Source organism: Lissotriton helveticus, chromosome 11 (assembly GCF_964261635.1).
Source record: "Lissotriton helveticus chromosome 11, aLisHel1.1, whole genome shotgun sequence".
NCBI lineage: Eukaryota > Metazoa > Chordata > Amphibia > Caudata > Salamandridae > Lissotriton > Lissotriton helveticus.
Genome location: NC_136072.1, coordinates 62,697,107 through 62,719,595, shown reverse-complemented (window position 1 = coordinate 62,719,595; position 22,489 = coordinate 62,697,107). Strand labels below are relative to the sequence as shown.

At 43.7% G+C, this 22,489-nt stretch overlaps 1 protein-coding gene across 1 annotated transcript in view; it reads left to right on the top strand.

Moving 5' to 3' along the window:
- LOC144791189 (cytochrome P450 2J6-like) overlaps positions 1 to 10,681 on the top strand; it is a 175,707-nt gene extending 165,026 nt beyond the window's left edge. Inside the window, exons 7-9 of the mRNA XM_078665833.1 lie at positions 2,027 to 2,214; positions 3,414 to 3,555; positions 9,150 to 10,681. Coding sequence (XP_078521959.1) covers positions 2,027 to 2,214; positions 3,414 to 3,555; positions 9,150 to 9,328 — 509 coding nt within the window. The 3' untranslated portion in view covers positions 9,329 to 10,681. The remainder of the gene's footprint in view (positions 1 to 2,026; positions 2,215 to 3,413; positions 3,556 to 9,149) is intronic.
- The last annotated feature ends 11,808 nt before the right edge of the window (positions 10,682 to 22,489 follow it).

Genomic DNA, 22,489 nt, shown 5'->3' with positions numbered 1-22,489 from the left:
TGGGGGAGCCTGCCCCTCATTGCTGCATTTGTCGGTGCAGCGCGGGTGCCCACCCCGCTTTTTGCGATGTTTTGTTGGCAAGAGCCTACCCTGCATTGTGCTTGCATTGGATTGTTGAATTCCGGGTGCCCGCCCCGAGTCTGGCCGTTACCTGGTTTTAATTATATTACGGGTGCCACCCCGGTTCTGGGAGCCTTTGCGGGTGCCCACCCCGCTTCTACTTTTTGTTTTCACACCGAGGGAGCCTACCCCTCGTTATTGCCCCAAAAAAAGAGATGACGGCACCGCAGCAAAAACAGGAAGTCAGGCTCTACGGTGCCTGACTGCGGGGGGGGAGACTTCTGGTTTCCAATGGAAGTCCCACGCCCGCCACCAGAAGCAGCAGGAGAGTTACGGGGCTCCCATGAGCAAGGGGGAGCCCCGGAGGAGGAGTGAGCCCGGAGCCGCGTAGGCTCCATAACTCAAGCCCCGGTCCCGAGACGAGGGACCGGGTGAAGAATGGCGCAGAAGTAAGGCGGGGCTCCCGTAAAGAGGGAGAGCCCTGCAGGCGCCAGCCGTGGCGTCCAGAGCCCATTTGCATTGCTGGTCACTGGAGTATGGAGAGCCCCGCCAGGCTCCCATGAGCGAAGGAGAGCCCCGGCCGACCGAGAGCAAAGGACAGCGTCCCCCGCCGCCTCCGGAGAACAGCCGGTGAGTAGAGCTACCTGGAGGGAGGGGGGCGCCAGATTGAGGCACCGGTGCCTCCCGCAGAGCAGCCCCACTTGGCAGAGGGCTGCTCCAACAATGGGGCCTCTTGATTTCAAAGAGCCAGATGGCTCCAAATGTTGCCCGAGCCTGAATGGCTCCACCGTAGGGGCTTAGGTGGCTTCGAGAGCCCGAGGGGCTCCCCCATTTTCGGCCCCATTTCCTCCAGCGCCAGAGGGGCTCCTAGGGGGCCCAGTTATTTTAAAGCACCAATATTTGGGGGCAGGATTATTTTAGGAGCCAGAGGGCTCCAATGGGTGTAGTTGATCCCAGAGGTAGAGGGCTCTACCATTATGTGCAGTATTGTCCTACAGCCTAGAGGGCTCCCACGTTTTGGCACATTGTTATTCCGGAGGGCCAGTGAGGGCCCATGTCACAGTTGTGACTTTCCCAGATGCCCAGCAAGTAGTGGGCAGCTGCACCCTTTAGGTTTTCCTTTCAGGGGACATGTGTTCTTGGTGAAGCCAGGAGTGAGACTCACTCCCTTCGCCCCTACCTTGGCCTCCACAGCTGCGCAGCACTTACTGCCAGCTGCAGCGTTTAGGCCCCAGTTCATTGTTCTCAGCTGCCCAGCAAGTAGTAGGCAGCTGCAACGTTTAGGTCTTGGCTCAGTGGCGCAACCTTGACTTTTGCTGCTTAGGCACCAGCCCTGACTCTCTGGACATAGGGCGTTTGAGCCCCCCCCTTAATTGAGATGGCCAGTTGGCCGGGGGGGTTGTTACATTTATAGGGCGCAGGCCCTAATGTGATTTATGTGCTTTGTGATTTATGTGCTAATGCTTTGGGTGTTAGGAAATGTATTGTGTATAGTATGTTTTGCGCACCCTGTTTTGATACCTCTAGATATGGTTGATGCATAGGAGGATGTTTTACCTGTTTAGGTTTGTGTTAGGGAGATTATACTTCCCCGTGTGAGTTACGACCCTAGTGTAATGTTTACTTAGGTGGTGAGGGTCTAAGGTTTTTAGACTTGTGGGATATTGTGCCTGTTATGATTTATATGGGAAACAACCTTTACAGCGCAACTTTTACAACGCACTACCAATACAACGAAACTTTTACAACGCAACATCCATTACATCGCATGCCATTACAACTCAACCATTACAACGCATGACACTACAACGCATGTCATTACAACGCAGTCATTACAACCACAGCCCACATTAACAGAAAACAGTGTCCAAATGCCAATATACATCTTACCTAAATGGTATTTGAATGTCTTTCATCATACCTGACAGCTAGAACATTTTATGAAAAGCATAATGTTTCTCAATAGATAAAGTCCAGAAGGAACTGGATGCTGTTCTTGGGGAGTCACAGGTCGTTCAATACGAAGATCGGAAAAAGGTGCCCTACACGAATGCCGTGATCCATGAGATCCAACGCTACTGTGATATTGTACCAGTTGGGATTCCCAGGGCATGTACAAAGGACATAACACTGCAAGGATTCCACATAAAAAAGGTACAGACCTATATTTCCACTACTTTGTGGCCGTTTATAGGAAGACAGGGTTATGGCAATTATTTTTGTTGAGATAAATATGTCAGAGTTGGATACTTGATAGGCATATAGCGCCAACAGCACACATTTTTGACAAAATTATCTGGGTACTAATGGAGCTAAGATGCACACTGCATTTGTCTTCTTCATATCTTCTACTGGGAAAAATGTTTTGCAGAAGTGGATGCCAAGAGTCTTTAGGGCATATTTAAAAAAAAATATGTTGACCAAACTATTGGCAGAGTTGTGATAGGTTAGCATTCCACAGTACTGGATGAGCTTACTTGTTAACCTTTTCCATGTGTCGGACGGCCGTCCGACGTCACTGTGGCCGTGTGCAGAGGACGGCCGCTGGACATCCGAACTGCGCACGCGTAGTTTTTATCCGCACCGTGGCTGAATGTCCACCGCGGCGAAGCGGTTAACCCGTCGCCGCAGCGCGAATTCCGCCGTGGTGCGAGGGGGGGAAGGGTTGGGCGTGGTGCTGCGGTACTCTTGATGGCTCCTGGCCATCATAAAACACAGTGGGCGTGTGCTCATAACGGCTGGGAGCCTTCAGAACTCCGCCCACTAATTAATTCTCCCGCATAGGCAGGGAATTAACAGCGCAAGGGTTCCGAAACGGATACAGCAAACCCGAATCGAATTGGGAGCCCTTCCGAACGGCATCATAATCGACCTCTAAGTGTAAGAGTAAATTTATACATTTTTGCAATTCACAAAGGAATTTTCGTAGTAGTATATTTACGCACATACAAAGATAGGCAGTTGTAAAGGTACTACTGGTAAAATTAGTTTGTGAATCGCAAAAAAATCGGAAATTTATACCAAAGTATAAGTTAACCTTTGTGAAAACCAGGCCCAAGCTGTTTAGGAAGGCTTTCTCTCTGAGTTGACTCATGCTTGGTACAGATGCTCTCAGGAGTGTTTTGAACCTGTATTTTCAGATATCTGTTGGATTGGGATAGGTAAGCTTTGTCCTAAAGTGCTCTGTAGTAGTAGTTTCTCTTTCATGAGTAGTAATATCATTTGTTTGTTATGGCTTATGTGAATTGCTCTTCATTTGATTTTCTGAATTTTTTCAAACTATATTGCCATCCAGTAGCATTTTTAGAACAGAAAGAAATCATGAGATATCACATGTGTTTTTTTTGTTGCAGGGTACAATAATTTTACTAAATCTATCGTCAGCGCTGTTTGATCCTGAACACTGGGAGACCCCGAACCAATTCAACCCTGGCCACTTCCTAGACAAAGAAGGCAACTTTGTGAACAGGGAGGCATTCTTACCGTTCTCTACAGGTAATCCTTCCACACTTCTCTGGTCTGAAAGGCTGCATTAATGATTAGTAGATATAGATATTTATTTCACACACTATGGCATTCATTAATGTGTCCTATTTATTGCACTGAATAAAATCGGACACACGGAGTTTGGTGCATGCTCCAGTAAATTCCGGGCATTTTTCCTCCAATAAATATCAGCAGATTTTGCCTGCCAATCTTTATTGCAAAACTCATAACTGCGATGTGTGCTGTAACAGGAGTTACTGTACATATAGCAACTAACCAGGTCGCTCGTAATAAGGGCACGGGAGGGAGGTACTTTAGCACACCTAAGATAGAGGCAAGGGTGCAACTGAAAAAACAGTATGGGCAACTTTGAGTTCAGAGTGAGAATGGGAGTTTGAACGCCACAGGCTCATTCTTTGAATAGTTTGTGCTGTGGCCATACTCCCTACATTTTCTGCAATAACAAAATGGTGAATATGCTGTTGTTAGAACTAGTGTGATGACTTTTTTACCAAGGAATACTCTCCTGATTTGCAGTTTGGGAGGGATGCACAGTTCAGAGGGTGCAACCGAATTTTTAGATGGTTCCCCAAACGCGACCTAAAACCTCTTTATGCAAATGAGACCCATTGGACAGCATGATTGTCATACATTCAAACCTGCCACCTTAGCTGCTTTAGTAGAGATTTATATCTATGTTAAGAGTACATATGAAGTGCACAATACAGAATAAATTGTGCTATTTGTGTGCTATCGGTACAAATAGTCTCATACAACATCACAAAGTGGATCTAAGACCAAAATCCATCAACGCAGAAGGATTACATTTTTTTTTTTTACAGAGTTTTTATATTGCACTAACTTGACCCAAAGGTATCGGGTATCAGAGGGCTTTACACAGCACCAGTTGCGTTACATGAGAACCCAGGATAACACATCTTATAGCAGATTTAGAGGCCGGAACACTTGGTAGATTAGGAGATCAGCTTACTTCTTAATTGTGTGCTTATTCCAAAACTCATCTCTGTTCCCGTTCTACCTTGGAAATAGTCAGAGATGCATTCCAACTGATTTCATGGGGCTGTACAGGAAGGGTTCTCTCCACAGGGTAAAATGTTTTCCACACTCAGTAAAAGAAAAGATATTTGCAAAGAGAGGTCCCATTCCCCGAAAGCGGGCACTTCCGCTACAGAGAGCTTCACATAGTGGGACTAGAACTCTTGTAAATATTCCCATGATATCCAAAGATGGAAGCCTGGAAATCTGTTTGTGAACAGTAAAGGACCATAAAAGTACCCTCATGCGGAGATGACAGATTCCGCCTGTACTTTTTTTTCCGTTCCCTATCACAGTGAGCCCAGCTGGAGCGGGGTGTTACTTGTATTACGGTCAAGGCCAATCAGAGATGCCCTGACTTACAGAAGTCCCTATAATATATGCATCAGAGGCTTGGTTAAAACACACACTGATCTCAGAGATATTAGCAAAACAACTAGACCATGGTTTGGCTATCTCTGGAGGATGCATTCTTAATCTACTGAGCAACACCTTGAATCCACTTGGGCTGTTAGGCTGGTAACATACCAATCTATGTGGCAATGGCCAACTTTGTTCCCTTAGCCCTGTTCTATGCAGAAAACGCATGAGGAAACCCATCCCCTTGCTCCGTTTGCTTTGATTGGTCATGCAGCTGGTATTTGAAGGTGGCAAATCTTCGGTCTGGGCCTTAATTTCCCACAGCTGACACCCAAGTTGGTTATATGTTGTACTGTAGCCTAGCTGTTGTGGTTTTGCATTTTGATCAATGAAGTCATTACCAGTACTGATCAATAAATTTCACCTCACGTGCTATAACTATGCAGATGACACGCAAATACTCCTTCAACTGGAATGCCCCAAAGACATTGGAAAATCACCAATTTTCAGCTGTCTCAGAGCTGTGGATCAGTGGATGACCTGGAGACATCTCAAATTGAATGCTTCAAAAACTGAAATACTCACGTGTGGCGATTGGAAACATTACAACCCGCTTGCCACATTGCCTGATGAACTGGGATCACTGCCTAAAGTATCGAAGGAATAAGAAACCTCGGAATGACCATGGACTCCAAGCTGTCAATGAATGCCCAAGTGGATAAATTAGCAAGATCAAACTTTACTACTATAAAAACGCTGCGACAAATTTTCCCTCATTTGGGATTTCCACACAAGGTCCAAGCTACCATCTCCCTTGTTCTGTCCAAACTCGATTACGCCAATAGCCTCTACCACGGATCACCTTTAACGACCATGAAAAGACTACAACGGATTCAGAACTCGGCTGCCGGACTACTCTTGCATATCAAACCGCGAGACCACATCTCCCCTGCCTTGAAAGCCCTGCATTGGTTACCGGTTGCCAGAAGATCCACGTTCAAGCTGCTTTGTATCACCCACAACGCAATACATGGAATGGGACCGCTCTTCACCAGGAATAAAATCACCAAACACATTCAACAAAGGAACCTCCGCTCTAAAGGAGCATCTCGTCTCAAAATCCCACCATACAAGAAAAAACCATGGGTGGCACATCCTTCTCTGTTCAAGCAGCCAAACTATGGAACTCTTTACCCCCCAGCATAAGGTCCACCGACAGCCACCTTATCTTCAGAAAACTACTCTCAAGATTTGGCTCTTCCCCACATAAGCCCCATAGGCAAACAGAAATTTACAGCATATCCCTCTGTATACAAGCATTTTTTTCCACTATAGATATGTACCTATCTTTGTGTATTACTTTGTATAAACATGTACAATAATTATGTTGTTGAGAGAAAAAATAATTATAAATAAATAAAAATCATCTTTGGTCTACATGTACATACTTCCATTGTGCATCTATGTACCTTCCATGTACTTGGATCTGTGTGTCTGTTACTTTTCTCCTGAAAAAGCATATCCAATGCACTACCCTATTTCTCATCCTGTGGTTCTATCAATATCTTTACTCTACATATACTTACCTCCTTTATGTATCTATATACTTTCAATGTAATTATGGATCTATATATTTATCACTTTCTTCTATTTTAGCATTTCCTATGCACTACCCTATTTCTCAGCCTATACTTCGCTCAATATATCTTCTAGCCCAACCTTCTGACTCATCCCAAACTTCTTCTACTACTCCTTCCAATGCACTACCCTATCTCTCATCCTATACATCTATCAATATATCTTCTATATCCACTCTCTCATTTATCCCAAACCCCATACCACTACTATGATTGCCAAAATAATACCTTTCTAGACTCTCTACTACTCTACCCCTCCTTACATCATCTGACACCTCTTTTACTATACCGATCCCCTAAAACAAACCTTTCTAAACTCTTTCTTCTGAGTCCTCCTCTCCAAAACTCCTTTTTACTCATCCAAAAGCCTCCCCCTATTGCTAAGACCTACAAAAAAAAAAATCTTTCACTCTTTTATGCCTCCACTATCCTTTTCAATCGAAATTAACAGACTAACATGTTCACTTCTCGAATTCCATATTAAACTATACTAATATACTACCCAAATAACTGAATAACATATCCACTAGTCAAAAAACTTCATATTTTTTTACTATACTAATTTTCAACAGTAATCCTTTATGGGTTCCGGAATGGCGTGCTACTCGCCAGAAAAGCGATTCAAAACCCATCAGGGGTAACAAGTGCTATATGAATGCAAATCTTTCTTTCTCTTTTATCCCTCCGCTATCCTTCTCACTCCAAGTAACTGACTAATATCCACCACTGAAATTACTTCATATTTCACCATATTAATTCACCACTAATCCTTTGTAGGCTTCCTGAATAGCGTGCGTCAACAGGCGCTATATAAATACAAACCTTTGTCCTCCTCTATCCTTCTGCTATCATTCCAAATCCAAATAACTGACTAACCTATCTACCACTTAAAATGTACTTGCATGTTTCACTATACTAATTCAACACTAATCCTCTATGGGTCCCGGAGTAGCGTGCTACTCGCCGAAAAAGTGCTTCAACGCCTCGTCAGGGGTAGTAAGCGCTATATAAATGCAATTACAATACAATACATGGCTAAATAGATAACTTTACTCTTTCAGGGGCCCCTTCCTCGTGATGTTAAAAATTCTGAATGTGACCAGCCAGTATTGAGATAAAGGCCTCTTTTATTTCTGAGTGGTGGCAAGGTTTAGACAGGAGAGCCCAACAGCCCAGTACAAGTGACCAATTGTTTTAAGACCAGTAACCCATTCCCCCTCCTTTTTAGTAGTTTTGGGATCCTGGAAGATGTATGGATAGTACTTTTTGTTTTAGATCCACTCAGCTGTCTTTACCAAAGCAAGAGCTGCAGAGAAAGTAGGAAAAAGGGAAAACATAGCTTAGCTCTTTGAGATTCATTGGAACCTCTTTCTAGTACCTATACATCGGTGTCCAGAATGTGAGAAATATAACCCATAACATAATAAAGAGACTTGAAGTAAGCCTAAGGCTGCCAATGTCTGCCCTTAGACTCTGGCAATAAAACTTTGGAAGTGCTCCAGTAGCGTTTGGGTGGCACCAAAGGGCCCGTAGGGTGTGTGAACTTTCTACTTCTGTTTTAAGCATCTTATTGTAATTTCTTCCCCATCTCCTACTGCAAGTGAAGACTCATTTTGATTTATGTAACTGGGACTCGATTTTATTGTGTGTGTCTACTTACTGTACAATATTGTATCTCAGTTCCGGACCTACAACCGCCAGGTGCAGTAAGCCTTGATTGCTTGCTGCAGGTTGTGTTGTGGAGTTAGGAGTATAAAATGACAACATAACCAGTCCAACTGCTGTACAATCAAACCCAGTAACCTGGCACATCAGTGTTAAATGACAACAACCATCATCTACGCTGCCCTGTAACCTCTGCCTACCAGTGCATGGTCTGGGAGGATACAGGCAGTCTGATGTCTGTCTGGCGGGCTATCTTCTTTTTTTAGAGGAGCTGTGAGGGGTTTAGGGCCATATGTACAAACACCTTTTCCCATAGACACAGAATGGATAAAATCCTTTGATACATCTGGCCCCATATTCTTTACTGTGTTCTCATGTCTGACCTTTTGCGGGTCCTCTCTTAGACTTCTGATCCACGAAGCCGCTCGAAATTAGGAAGAGTTGGAACAGCATTTTGTGCCACCTAGTGGCGTTCCCACCTCAGCTACTTTAAGAAAGAGCAATTCAGGCCTTTTGTTTTATTAATTACTAATGTGTTGTAACAGGAGAGGAGCCCCTAAAGGCTTAGGCCTGGGGCAAAAAGGCCCATCTGTCCTTCTATTGTAATGCCCCTGGGTGTCGGCAAAGGCACAGCAAAGCCGCTAATTTTGTGCGTTCCAACCCATGCTGCACTAAAGAATTGATATACATGGAACTTCTATTACCTCAGCCCTAATGTTTTGCTACGTGTGCATGACACTTACCTTGCAGTCTGTAGTGCTGCTTGACAACACTCATACACCCCAATGTCAGGTATGGCTCTTCAATTACAGATATGTCTCCTTTGGTGTACTACATTGGCTCACAACGGTGTCTGATCACAGTTTTTTTTTCTATCTCTTACAGGTCATCGGGTGTGTTTTGGGGAGCAGCTGGCCAGAGTCGAGCTCTTCATCATCTTCTGCAGCCTGCTTCGAGCCTTCACATTCCGCCCACCTGCAGGAGTAAAGAAGCTCAATGAGAACTGCATTTTATCATCTACATTACATCCGCATCCATATGAGCTCTGCGCTGTTCCACGTTAGTCCTTACAGAGCTACTGCCTAGCGGTAGCCACCCAGCTTTCCAAGCCTTAAAAGGAACAGCAGGAACTAACTTGCTCTATAGATTAATACCTCAAGCACTGTGAAAATACATGCTGATATAATCATAGGCAAGCCTCAAGACATCATTTAAACTTTACTAGACTTGAAGGTCCAGAGCAGGGGCCTCCAACCTTTTCTATAACAAGAGCTACTCATAGTCAATAATGCACTTGCCAAGATACTAATATTATTAGCACTGAATAGACAACATTATGTTAGTTGACACCCTATGAATGAGGGCCAGCTGTGATGACCTCAGTGCCATCAGACAGGGTTGTCATAAAGGTTTTTTATCAACTTGAAATGTAAATATAAATTGAAAATTCAATCCTTTTTCTCCAAAAATCATCTTATAAGCTCAGAAAATACACACATTTTCATCTTAAATATACACGTTTCAATTTTGGAATACATATCTTAATTCATGCAACTAATAGTGTCTAATTTAGTTGGCTGGGCTGCACATAGAAGATACTTACATGAAGCTGGAGAGCTACTAGTTGCTCTTGAGCTACTCATTGGAGATGCCTGATCTAAATAAATAAAAGATAAATAATTTATCAACCTAATTGTAATGCTTCTGACCCATAAGCTGGTTTCAAATGATGTGATAGGATGCAAATATTTTAATTGACTGAGCCACCATTTTCTTCATTATCGCAACTGATTGCGCACCGTCAAGTATGCAAGTTCAGCATGTCTGCAGTATAAAAAACTCTTTTGTTTGATTTAATTGACTAAAAGTTTGCTCCATATATAATACAAATTAAGCCACAAATAGGATACACATGACCCCCGACTTGACAGTATTGTCATCAGGGCAGGAGCAGGCATTTTTCTCAAGGCATATTTAAAACCTATCTCTTTTAATGAATACATAAGTAAAGTATGAAGTGGTGGCACACTGTAATTTACAATCAGCAGATTTTACATTAAAACGGACATTACATTTCCCACTGACATGTGGTTTTAATGATAAAACTATATAGTGTACAAATAGTATTATTTGGAAATCAAGTTTCTGTAAACTTGTGTCATTTGCACATCACCAAGAAAAGTGTTTTGATTTGTTTTGCTCCTATTTAAATCTGTTTAAAAAAATGTGCTTTAATAACTACTGATAGATTTTGCAATATTTGTGCTATTCATCTACAAGCTATTCAAATGTTGTTTTAGAAAAAAAAAACTGCCATCCTACATCCTTCTGTTTCACAATGATTATCAGACAGCTCACTTGACAAAAACCTCTAACTGTAATAAGAGAAAAGAAAAATAAACTCAATTTTCCAAGCAGCAATTAGTAAAGAGGCAAACTGACATTTGACCTTTTTCCTTGAACAGACAGCAAATGTGTCAAGATAAAACAAGATTTAAAGGCATCTTTATTGCTCAATCTGATCTGATCAAATTTGACTTGCCAACCATTGTGAAAGAGGGAGTAGATTTTTGAGGCCTGATAGGCATACACTACTTACCTGCCGCCACCGCAGAGAGTCAGTTCCTGGAATCCGTTGGTTTGCCGCCACCGCTGAGAGTCATTCAGGGCAGCAAAAGGGCGCCGGAGCAAGCGCCGTGCAGTCGCTGAAGCCGCCACCGCCAGGAGAGTCACACCGGGCAATTGAAAACCGCGCCGCCGCTCCGGGAGGGACCACAACTCCCGGCAGGCATCGCGGCGGCGCGAGGAAGTGACGAGCAACGCGCCAGCAGTGCGCAAGGACGCAATAAAGGGAGGCTGAGACCGGCAGAGCGGGGGGACACTACTTACCTGCCGCCACCGCCGAGAGTCAGTTCCTGGAATCCGTTGGTTTGCCGCCACCGCTGAGAGTCATTCAGGGCAGCAAAAGGGCGCCGGAGCAAGCGCCGTGCAGTCGCTGAAGCCGCCACCGCCAGGAGAGTCACACCGGGCAATTGAAAACCGCGCCGCCGCTCCGGGAGGGACCACAACTCCCGGCAGGCATCGCGGCGGCGCGAGGAAGTGACGAGCAACGCGCCAGCAGTGCGCAAGGACGCAATAAAGGGAGGCTGAGACCGGCAGAGCGGGGGGACACTACTTACCTGCCGCCACCGCCGAGAGTCAGTTCCTGGAATCCGTTGGTTTGCCGCCACCGCTGAGAGTCATTCAGGGCAGCAAAAGGGCGCCGGAGCAAGCGCCGTGCAGTCGCTGAAGCCGCCACCGCCAGGAGAGTCACACCGGGCAATTGAAAACCGCGCCGCCGCTCCGGGAGGGACCACAACTCCCGGCAGGCATCGCGGCGGCGCGAGGAAGTGACGAGCAACGCGCCAGCAGTGCGCAAGGACGCAATAAAGGGAGGCTGAGACCCGCGTCGCGGGACGCGAGCGGGACGCCCGGGGCTAAGCCCGGGCAAAGGGCGGGCCGTCTGAGGCCGTCCGAGGTTGGCCAAGGTTGGGTTGGGCCTGGTCTCTTGGATCGCTGCTTTGGAGTTGACGTTTCTGCGCATCTACATCTGCCGTGTACACTGCTACGTAAGTTACATTGACTTTGGTTGTATATAAAGTATATGATGCCTCCAAAAAAGTTAACCACTTCTACTAACTCTATTGAGAACTACCTGGTGCAAGTAGTTGAAAAAATTAACATTGGCAGAAGAGCCTCTTTGGGAATAGATTCACCTGCTCAATCTCCCTTCATTGACATCGAGTCTGATGATCCCTTTGGCCTCCTAATCAACAATAGTACTAATAGTACTAATAGTGCTACACCTGATTTGTTTCCAGACACTATTACTATACAGCCCAGTGGTACTGTTGCTGTAGCTGAAGACCTTAGCGTCAACGAGGTGTTGGCTGATACAATTATTAGTCATGATCACTCTACCTCCCCTCCAGCACCTGTCTTGGGTAAACGGGAATGTCTCAGGTCAGCTAAAAACAAAGTAGCAAACCTCCCGAGGAAACATTCTGAGGATGAGGAGCTTGACCTGACTAATGAAGCGTACATTACACTTTCGAATGCCCAATTCAACAAACTACTGGCTCTAATGGACACAAAAATTAAAGGTGTGGTTAAACCCCTGGTTAGCAAAATAGACAAGTTAACTTCTGAGGTTAACCGACTGGAAGGTCTATTACAAAAATCCATGGGTGAGATAGGGAAACTTCCGGAAAATGTCTCTGTAAGGATAGAGGAACTCGTAAATAAATCAGTATCTACAGCTGTTAGTGGTCTCATCCCTCCCCCTGTATTAAATCCCCTAATGGCAAGTGAGAATACTCTACCAGGAGATTCCCATATTTCCTCGATCCCTGGTCCTGTTGCTGAAGACCCATTTATTGAAAAGGGGACTTTCGAGCTTGTGGTTGAAGCTTCGCCACTGGTTCTTGTCCTTGCCAACGTTCCACCCTTGGCTCAAGGAGAGCGGGAAACTACATCTTCTCTAAGAAATAAATCTTTATCATGGTTAACTACCAACATGGTAATTACTCCTTGGGGAAAGCAGCAACTTTCTGAAGAGCTCGTCAAAGTGAGAAGGGTACAGTGGATCGGGGATAGGGTGAAGAAGTTTAACGGGGAGTGTGTCGTTCTTCACTTCTCCGACCCCGGGGTCTTGCCTAACATCCTACCAAACATCTTACCACCACAAAGGCGAACTACTTCAATTGTTCCATTGACTTTGGACTTCTTTTATCCTAGAAAGGGAAGTGGACCAAACTCAAGTATTTTAAGAACCAAATGGAACATTGTGACTAAGAGGGGGAGGAAGGATGTTGCTTCAGTGAACTGGGGTCTGGGGTTGGAAAATCGTTTTTCTGCATTGTCTAACCTAAGCGATTGCGATTGACAACCATTTACATGTAATACTGCTGCCGTGCCTCTTTGTGCTAAAAGTACATCTGATTTAGCGCGTAATTTTACAATAACTAGCCCTTTGGGGCTTCTGACTGTTGATTTACCTGGGTTATCTAATGTTATAACCATAGACCAGGCTACTGAGGGTAAGGTGTTAAACTCGCATTCTACAAACCCCGGTATTCTTATGACACCTATCTCAGGGAATCTTTTGTCATGGAATGTGGCTGGAATATCTTCCAAAATGGACAGCGCTGATTGGCTTGAATTTATTAATAAGTATGACCTCTGCATTTTTCAAGAGACTTGGGCCTGTGAGCCTACTTTTGCATTGGGGTATGTAAACTTTTATGTTCCTGCTATTAAGGGCCCTAAAGGGCGGCCGATGGGGGGCCTTACTATATGGGTTAGGCAGTCTTTAAAAATTGCTGTAAAATGTGTGGAACTTGACCAGAAAGACATCCAGCTTATTAGATTGACCAGTGATTTACCCCTCTCCATGGATATATACAATATCTATGCTAGAGGTGGTAACAAAGGTAGATCTGATGTTCTAATGTGCCTTTTTACACTTCTTGAGACCCATTCTGCAGGAAAAAACATTTTAATTGCAGGTGATTTGAATCGGACATTCGAACCTCTCATCACTGGTGATTCTCCTCTGGGATCGGAGGAAGACAAGCTCTGGGACATTCCCACACTAGAGTCCCCCCCGATAACTCGGTGGACGGCCGATATCCTAGGTTTAAACGCCATGTGCTTGGAGCATGGGTTACGAGCCCTGAACGGCCGAACCCAATCAGACCGTGTTCCCGCCATGACGTTTAATAACGGGCGAAGCAAAAGTCTTATTGACTATGTCATCTGTAGTACATCGTTATGGCCATCTCTCAGTGACATGGTAATTACAGCTAGGATAGAAAGTGACCATGACCCGCTATGCGTCTCGCATAATTGGTGGACATCTAATGTAATCACTCTAAACCCTTGTGACTTACTTGTGCCGCCAACGATCGTGCAATCCAATAATATGCGTAGGCTAAGGTGGTCTGGTGTTAAGACGGACCAACAGGCCCTGGAAAAGATAGGTGCAGCGGCAGACAAGGCCATTTTGGCATTGGAAAATATTACTGCTTTTGAACAAGGACAAGAAGATGTTAATAAAGTTCATACGACTCTCTTTGATGAAGTCAAAAACTTCTTCTTAAAACCCGCTCGAAATAGCAGGGCTTGTCCATTTAAACCAGCTAAGTGGTATAACCAAGATTGCAGGACAGCAAGATTTAAACTAGGAGCTGCTATTAAAAATAATAATTTGAGTGTCATTCGGTCTGCCAGGAAGCATTACAAAAACTGTATCGCCAGGGCAAAAAGAGACTGGGATGAAGACCACTGGCAGAAACTGAGAGGTGCCAGTGAAAGTAAAAATTCTAGGCAATTTTGGCATATTGTCAAATGGGGCCATGATAGATCTGCAGAGCCTCCCAATAACAATGTCCCTCATGATGCCTGGGTTAAGTTCTTCAGCGAGCAGTATTCTTCCAGAGATCAGCCTGGTAGTAATTCCAACCTTATATATCTGTTCGCAGCTGAAGATATTTTTACGCTAAGTGAAATCCTGACTGCCCTGAAATCTGTTCATAGGGGCAGCGCCCCGGGTAATGACGGTGTCCCGGCGGATGTCTTTTTAGACGACACCGACAGGTGGAGTAAATACATCTGCCTTTTATTAAATCATATAGCCAGGGGGGCTGAAATCCCGGTATCCTGGCGGGGTGCAGTCATTATACCGGTATATAAAAAGGGGGATCGTGCCCAACCCTGTAATTATCGCCCAATCAGCTTAATAGACACGGTCCAAAAAGTGGTAGGACGTGTACTTATTAATAATCTGCTTGATTGGGCTGAGGAGCAGAATGTCCTATCCCCTTTTCAGGCAGGTTTTCGCAGAGCAACTAGCACTGTAGACCAGGTCTTCCGCTTCCAACTGATACAATGGCGGACAGTGGTCCTGGGCGGATGCAGTCTCTATGCAGCTTTCGTTGACCTACGGGCTGCATTCGACCTCGTGCCGAGGGCAAAGTTGTGGGAGGTGTTGGCAGCCCTGGGGGTCCCGATGATTATTTTAACTTTGATCATGAGACTTCATGAGGGCACTTATGCTAAGATCCAATGGGGTGGCTATGGTAACGACACCATTGACTTCCCTGTCGAGCGTGGGGTTCGGCAGGGTTGTTCAATGGCACCAACATTGTTTACTCTTTATATAAATGGAATTGTCCCCCTTATGCAAGCTGAGCCCGTAGATGCTCCCTCACTTGCTGGTGCAAAAGTTCCTATTTTAATGTTTGCAGACGACACCTTAATTTTATCAAAATCCCCAAGTGGTCTGCAAAAGGCACTGGTAATCTTTGACAAATTTTGCTGTGACCACGGCTTGGAGGTAAACGCAGCAAAAACAAAACTCATGGTTTTTAATCCTTGTAGGAACTTTAAATCCAAAATAACCATGAGTGGGCGCCGCCTTGAAGTTGTGAATTCTTTTACCTATTTAGGGATACAAATCTCAAATGACAACAGATGGAACCACCACTTGAATCTGGCAGTTTTAAGACACAAACAACTGGCTGGTACCATTATTAAGGAGCATATGAAATCTTTAACTAAGCCAATTAAACCGCCACTAATCATATATGAGTCTAAAGCAATAGGGTCTGCACTATATGGGGCAGAGCTGTGGGGGCAAGAAAACCTCCAGGAGCTACAGAGGTCAGAGAATAGCTTCCTCCGAAAATTAACTGGTACCCCACAGAGCAGTCCCCTCTTGCCACTCAGATATGATCTTGGCAGGAAGGAAATCTCGGCTATGTGTAAACTTCGACCGATATTATATTGGCGTAGAATTTGGACCACCCCCGAGTTGTCACAATATGCAGAAGGATTTGCTGATGTGATCAAAGCAGATCGATTTCATCAAATTAAATGGTTTAGATCATTGAGAACTGCATTATGTGAACTAGGGTTAAGTGAATTATGGTCTGATCCAACCGGGTCTTCCTTTCCATCGAAGCTGTTCATAAAAAACCTTTATTGGGAACAGGTTGAAAACAAGAGTCTCCTTAACAACAATAATGGGACTATGACGACTGCCTTCCTTGAAGCTAAACTGTTTCCAATGTTTGAAATGTACTGGGACATTATAACTAGACCCATGGACAGGAAACTGTTTTTTCAAATGAGGGCTGGCTCTCTACCTCTTGGTAATTTAACATCCAAATGGAGAAATGGAGGTCCAGCAACTTGTCCAGTTTGTGGGGAAGGCAATGAGACGTTGGGGCATTTCTTGTTTGTTTGTCATGTATATTCTGTTCCTAGACGTGTGTGGCTGGCCCCCATGTGCAGAAATTTGGGTACTAAAAGCAGCATGGTTGCTCTACGTATTGTTAAAACTACCTCCTTAAGTTGGATTACCATAGCGACCGCAAAGTACTTGGGGTGGGCGTGGGTAACAAGGCAGAGATTGCTAGTAGGGTGACTACTCTCTGCCTAGTTGAACAGAGACTGCTAGTTTATCTATTCTCTGTTCCCATGCCTGGTGTCTACCTGACGAAAATTTTTACATTAATTTTTAACTATGTAATTGGATTGTTTTTTTAATATGTGTTACAACACGAACTTTGCACCTTGATGGAAATTAACTGGATGTAATGATATTTTAAATCTCTTTTTATGTGTATTGTGCTTAAAGTCATTCTGACTTAGAAATTTAATTGTATTTTATTATGTGTTTGTTTGTCTGCTTTTATGAGTAACTACTCGAATAAAGCACTTTTGAATTGGCATACAATATATGTTAAAGAAAACCATAGCAAATGTATCTCTATGTACTCTGCAAAACAACAGGTGATGGACAGAATGCAGAACAATGTCATACATTCACCCCAGTACAGAGATCTGGGCCTAAATCCATCGTTTTTTTGCTCACCATGCCTTTCCAGTTTGAACCCAGCTATATGCAAATCAGCCTTGACCCTGTCCCCAATGGGAACAGTCCAGCCCGAACTGCTAGGCCAGGTCCTCCCTGGACTGGCAACAAGCATGTACTCTGACAAATGCCATATGCTATACAAACAAATGTGCTGACCGCAGAACAAAGCGGTACAAAAGGGGGTGGTGATGGACGGAGCATCTGAACCAATCAAACACTCACACCCAGTCAACAGATCTGGGTTTAATCCATCACCGTTCTTTAGCCCACTCTGCCACCCCAGTTCAGAAAACGATGGATATAGGCCCAGATCTCTGTACTGGGGTGAATGTATGACATTGTTCTGCATTCTGTCCATCAACTGTTGGTTTTGCATTTGTCACCCCGAGTGGGATGGGTATGCTCAGACGTGAGTCCCATGCTCTCCACACCACTGGAGTCAAGCTATCCTGGCTGAAGTCGGCTGATAGCCAGAAACCGGTCCTAGGATGCTTGATTCCGGTCCAGGAAAGACATGGCTTGGCAGTTCGGGCTGGACTGTTCCCATGAGGCACATGGTCAAGGCTGATTTGCATATGGCCATGTCTGAACTGGGGTTGTGTGGAGTGCAAAAAAACGATGGATTTAGGCCGAGATCTCTGTACTAGGGTGAATGTATGACATTGTTCTGCATTCTGTCCATCAACTGTTGGTTTTGCATTTGTCACCCGAGTGGGATGGGTATGCTCAGACGTGAGTCCCATGCTCTCCACACCACTGGAGTCAAGCTATCCTGGCTGAAGACAGCTGATAGCCAGAAACCGGTCCTAGGATGCTTGATTCCGGTCCAGGAAAGACATGGCTTGGCAGCTTGGGCTGGACTGTTCCCATGAGGCACAGGGTCACGGCTGATTTGCATATGGCCATGTCTGAACTGGGGTGGTGTGGAGTGCAAAAAACGATGGATTTAGGCCCAGATCTCTGTACTGGGGTGAATGTATGACATTGTTCTGCACTCTGTCCATCAACTGTTGGTTTTGCATTTGACCGCAGAACAAAAACAGCTTCCAAGACAACAACATAGCCGATGGTGCAAGTTATTGTATATGTTGTGTGCATTACTAACCATAACTGCTGAATTTCGATGATTCTGATAATAACTCAGTTTTATGAAACATCTCTTTATTGACAGTTTTATCATACAAAGACAGCAAAACAGCATTACACCTTGAACATCTCAAGGCATCAGTATTTCATTACATTGTGCTGGCAAAGGCCGCCAATCATAATATAGCTGTTTTACCTTTCTTTTGCGGTGGTAGGGCGTACCTCATCCGTCCAAGATTAGTATGAACAATCTGTTGAGTATAAGGAGGAAGATACACCAGAAAAGTGATGTGTGGTAGCACTTTACTACACCTACTGAGGAAAAGAAGGTAACAACAAAATATGTGTAGTTCAATATTTGCAGCAAGCAGTTATCCAGAGGCACCGCAAAGAAATATTCACATGGGACAAGTTCCCTGTGGAAGTACTTATAAACAATTCATGAATGGGTCTACAACCAGGTGATGCGAGAGAAAGCAAGTGCAGCAGGACAGTCAACTACTACAGCAGTCTTGGGAGAACCATCATCAGCTGCAGTCATTACAATACCAGCTGCCTGGGAAGAATTGAGCAACATGGCCATTCACTGCACGAAATGACGCATGCTTTTCGCTATAAAATGTCTTCTGTGGGTGCATTCTTGGATACAGTGAGGAAGCATTGCTTCCAGTGACTACATAATGTTTGCTGAAGAGTGAAGCCAGCTGCTTCTTTGGATTTCTCCATCCTGTTTCTTTTTACTCTCCTTTTCACTTTTTGCTAAAGAAAAAAGAAAAAAACTAAATATCTGTTAAATAACCCTTCTAGAAAATAAATGATTCTTGTTAAATGCACCATCTACTCAAACAAAGAGCTAACTCTGTGTTTTCAATGTGTCAGTGACTGTATTTGTATGAGAGTGGGTGTGTAAGTGTGGGCATGAGTGTATGCCTGAGTTTTTTATTGGATGCATTAGTGTTTTGCTGGGTGTGTCAGTGCCTGCTTTGGTGTATGCCTGGCTGTGGCAGTGTCTGCATTAATGCATGCCCAGGTGTTTCAGTGTATGCATTAGTATCACCCTGGGTGTTTTGCTGTGTGCGTCAGTGTGTGTTTCTGGATGCATTAGAGTTAGGTTGGTGTGTCAGTGTCCCTATTGGTGCACGCCAGGGTATATCAAAGTTTGCTTTGGTGTATGCCTGGGTGTATCAGTGTATGTGTCACTGTATGCCTGTGTGTCTCACTGGATGCATTAGTCTTTAGATGGGTGTGTCGATGTCTGCATTGCTGTATGTCTGGGTGTGACAGTATCTGCATTTGGAAAAGAACTGGGGCCCCTGTATGCAGGATAATACTGCCCTGACAGGGAAAAGATCAATTGGAAAAAAGAGAACCTGGGCAAGGTTAATCACATGAATAACAGGCAACCCATACACCATGCGACTTAAATTATTTACTAATACTCATCTCAATATGTTTTAAAAAATAGATATTTATTGATAAGTAAACATCATATTTCATTTTTCATTCATCAATATATGATATATGTTTTATATATGTAAATCAATCAATATTTTATATTATTTTTCATTTTTTACATAGGAAAAAACATTTTTATGAAGACAAAACATACAACGAGTGAGCTTGAAGACAAAAACAATCAGGGAGTGAACATATAAGACAATTTTCTGAACGGTGAATAAATATTTATACAATTCTAAAAATGCATTGATAGCGATTCGAAGACATGATCAGGAACTGATGGTGTATTTTTAACCTATGCGCATTTCAGCATTGCCTTCATCAGGTATCCATCTCTGTAATTCACAACTGTATAAGCAAGTAGATTATTGGATATGGAGGGAATCTCTTAAAACTCTTTTAATGGAGCAGCAGACTATATGTGCAACAAGAGAATCAAGGATACTATCAGTAGTAATAAAGTATTCCACAACTCACAAACCTGTTATATTTTTATATTGAGGCCCCCTAATTTTCTTCGTGGGTCCAAAAGTATAGGGCACCGTGTTAAGGTTTAATGGTCCGTATTCTGAAGCGTGTTCAATCTTGATCGCAGTCAGCTTACTTGTACTAGATAAAATGCGCTATTGTTGTGATATTGGCTCACTGAGGCATTGATATAGTCGTTCTTTAAAGTGTAGAGGTCATAACAGCCTTTTGTATAATACGCGGCTTGCTGTAAGGGGCTTGTTCTAATTTGTGTTAACCTTACGGGTCAATTGCCAAATTGATGCCTCCTGTGTCAGTATCTGCATCGGCGTGAACCTGGGTGTGTTATTGGATCCATTAAAGTTTTGACTGGAAGTGTCAGGGTCTGCGTTGCTGTAAGCCCAAGTGTGCCAGTGTATGCATTGGTAAGTCTCTCAGTGTCTCAGTGTGTGCGTCAGTGTGTGCCTAGGTATGTTAGTGGATGCATTAGTGTTTGACTGGGTGAGTAAGTGTCTGCATTGCTGTAAGTCGCTGGATGTGTCAGTGTCTGCATTGTAAGTCTCTTGGTGTGTCAGTGAATGCATCAGCGTGTGCCTGGGTAGGTCAGTGTTTGTGTCAATGTGTTCCTGGGGGGTTTAGTGTATGCATCAGTATGTGCCTAGGTGTGTTAGCATATCCGTAAGTGTGAGCCTGGGTATGGTAGTGTATGCATCAGTGTGTGCCTAGGTGTGTTATTGGACAACATTATTGTTTGGCTGGGAGTGTCTGTGTCTGCACTACTGAATGCCTGGGTGTATCAGTGTCTGTATTGATAGTGTGTGCCTGGGCGTGTTTTGGATGCATTAGTGTTCGGCTGGGTGTGTCAGTGTCTCCATTGCTAAGTTTTTGGGTGTCTCAGTGTGTGCGTCAGTATGAACCTAGGTGTGTTATTGGTTGCATTAGTGTTTGGCTGGCTGTGTCAGTGTCTGCATTGCTGTATTCCTGGGTGTCTGAGCGTCTGCATTGGTAAGTCCCAAGGTGTGTCAATGTGTGCCTGGGTGTGTTAATGGATGCAGTAGGGTTTGACTGGATCTGTCAGTACTTGTATTGGTGTGTAGTTGAGTGTGTCAGTGACTGTATCGGTGTGTATCTAGGTGTGTCAGTATCAGTGAGAGCCTGTGTGTGTATGAGTACCTCTATCTGTGTTTAGTTGGGTGTATAAGTTGCTGTACTGATGTGCGCCTAGGTGTTTTAGTAACTCTAGCAATCTGTCCTTGGGTGTACATCCTCAAAATCTAAAGTTATGGCGCAACACTGCAAGAACTAAATAGTAATGTACATTACCCCAATAGATGATGCCACTGATCTGTATAAAAAGAATAAACAGAAATATTAATTTGTTTTACAATTAATAGAATTACAAAAGTAACTTACAATTTCAACAATGCCTAAAGACATAATTCTAAGAAATAGCTAGTTATTTCTCATACTGTAAAGGTATGTATCAATATAAATAAGCGTTTAATTTGTCCTTTTTTACTGTTCTCAACTTCTTTACTCATACACCATAAACTATGTACTTTTTAAGCAGTCATCATTGAACAGTGGTGAAAAAACAATCATAAAGATTGTAGAAAAAAGAAAAAAACCTGCACACTATCTCATTGCAATTAAGGAACACTGTGCATTACACTCACTACAAATAAACATAACACAACTTATTTAACTATTTACAAATACAGTTTTGTGCACATCCATTTTTAACGCATGCAGGTGTATCTTTACACCAGCAAGCACACATGAAAGTGAAGTCAGCAAGCATTTTACAATAGTTTCAGGGGAAACTATTACAGCTAAGTATGTGCAGTGTAATATTTGTGCCATGATGTTAATCCAGCAGCACTGCCAAGAGAAGTATTCACATGGAACAAGTTCCAAATTAAAACACATGAAAAGGTGCACAGCTGAATTGTGCAGGAGATAATGTGTGCAGCAAAATATTCAACCTCTACAGCACCCTTGAAAGAACCTTCATCAGCTGTAGTCATCACAATTCCAGCAGCCTCTGAAGATTTGAATGCAATTGCTGTTCACTGTGCAAAATTCCCCCTGTTTGTGGCTGTAAAAATGTATTCTGTTGGTCCATTATCCTTTCTTCTGTTCTCAGGTTATATACTCATACACATACACCACAACTGATATACTGTTGAAAAAGTCATCATTGATCAGTTGGGAAAAAAGTACCATAACGATTGTAGTAAGAAATAACTAAACACTATGCGTATGTAAGTAGACGTTTGCATAGGTAAATAGG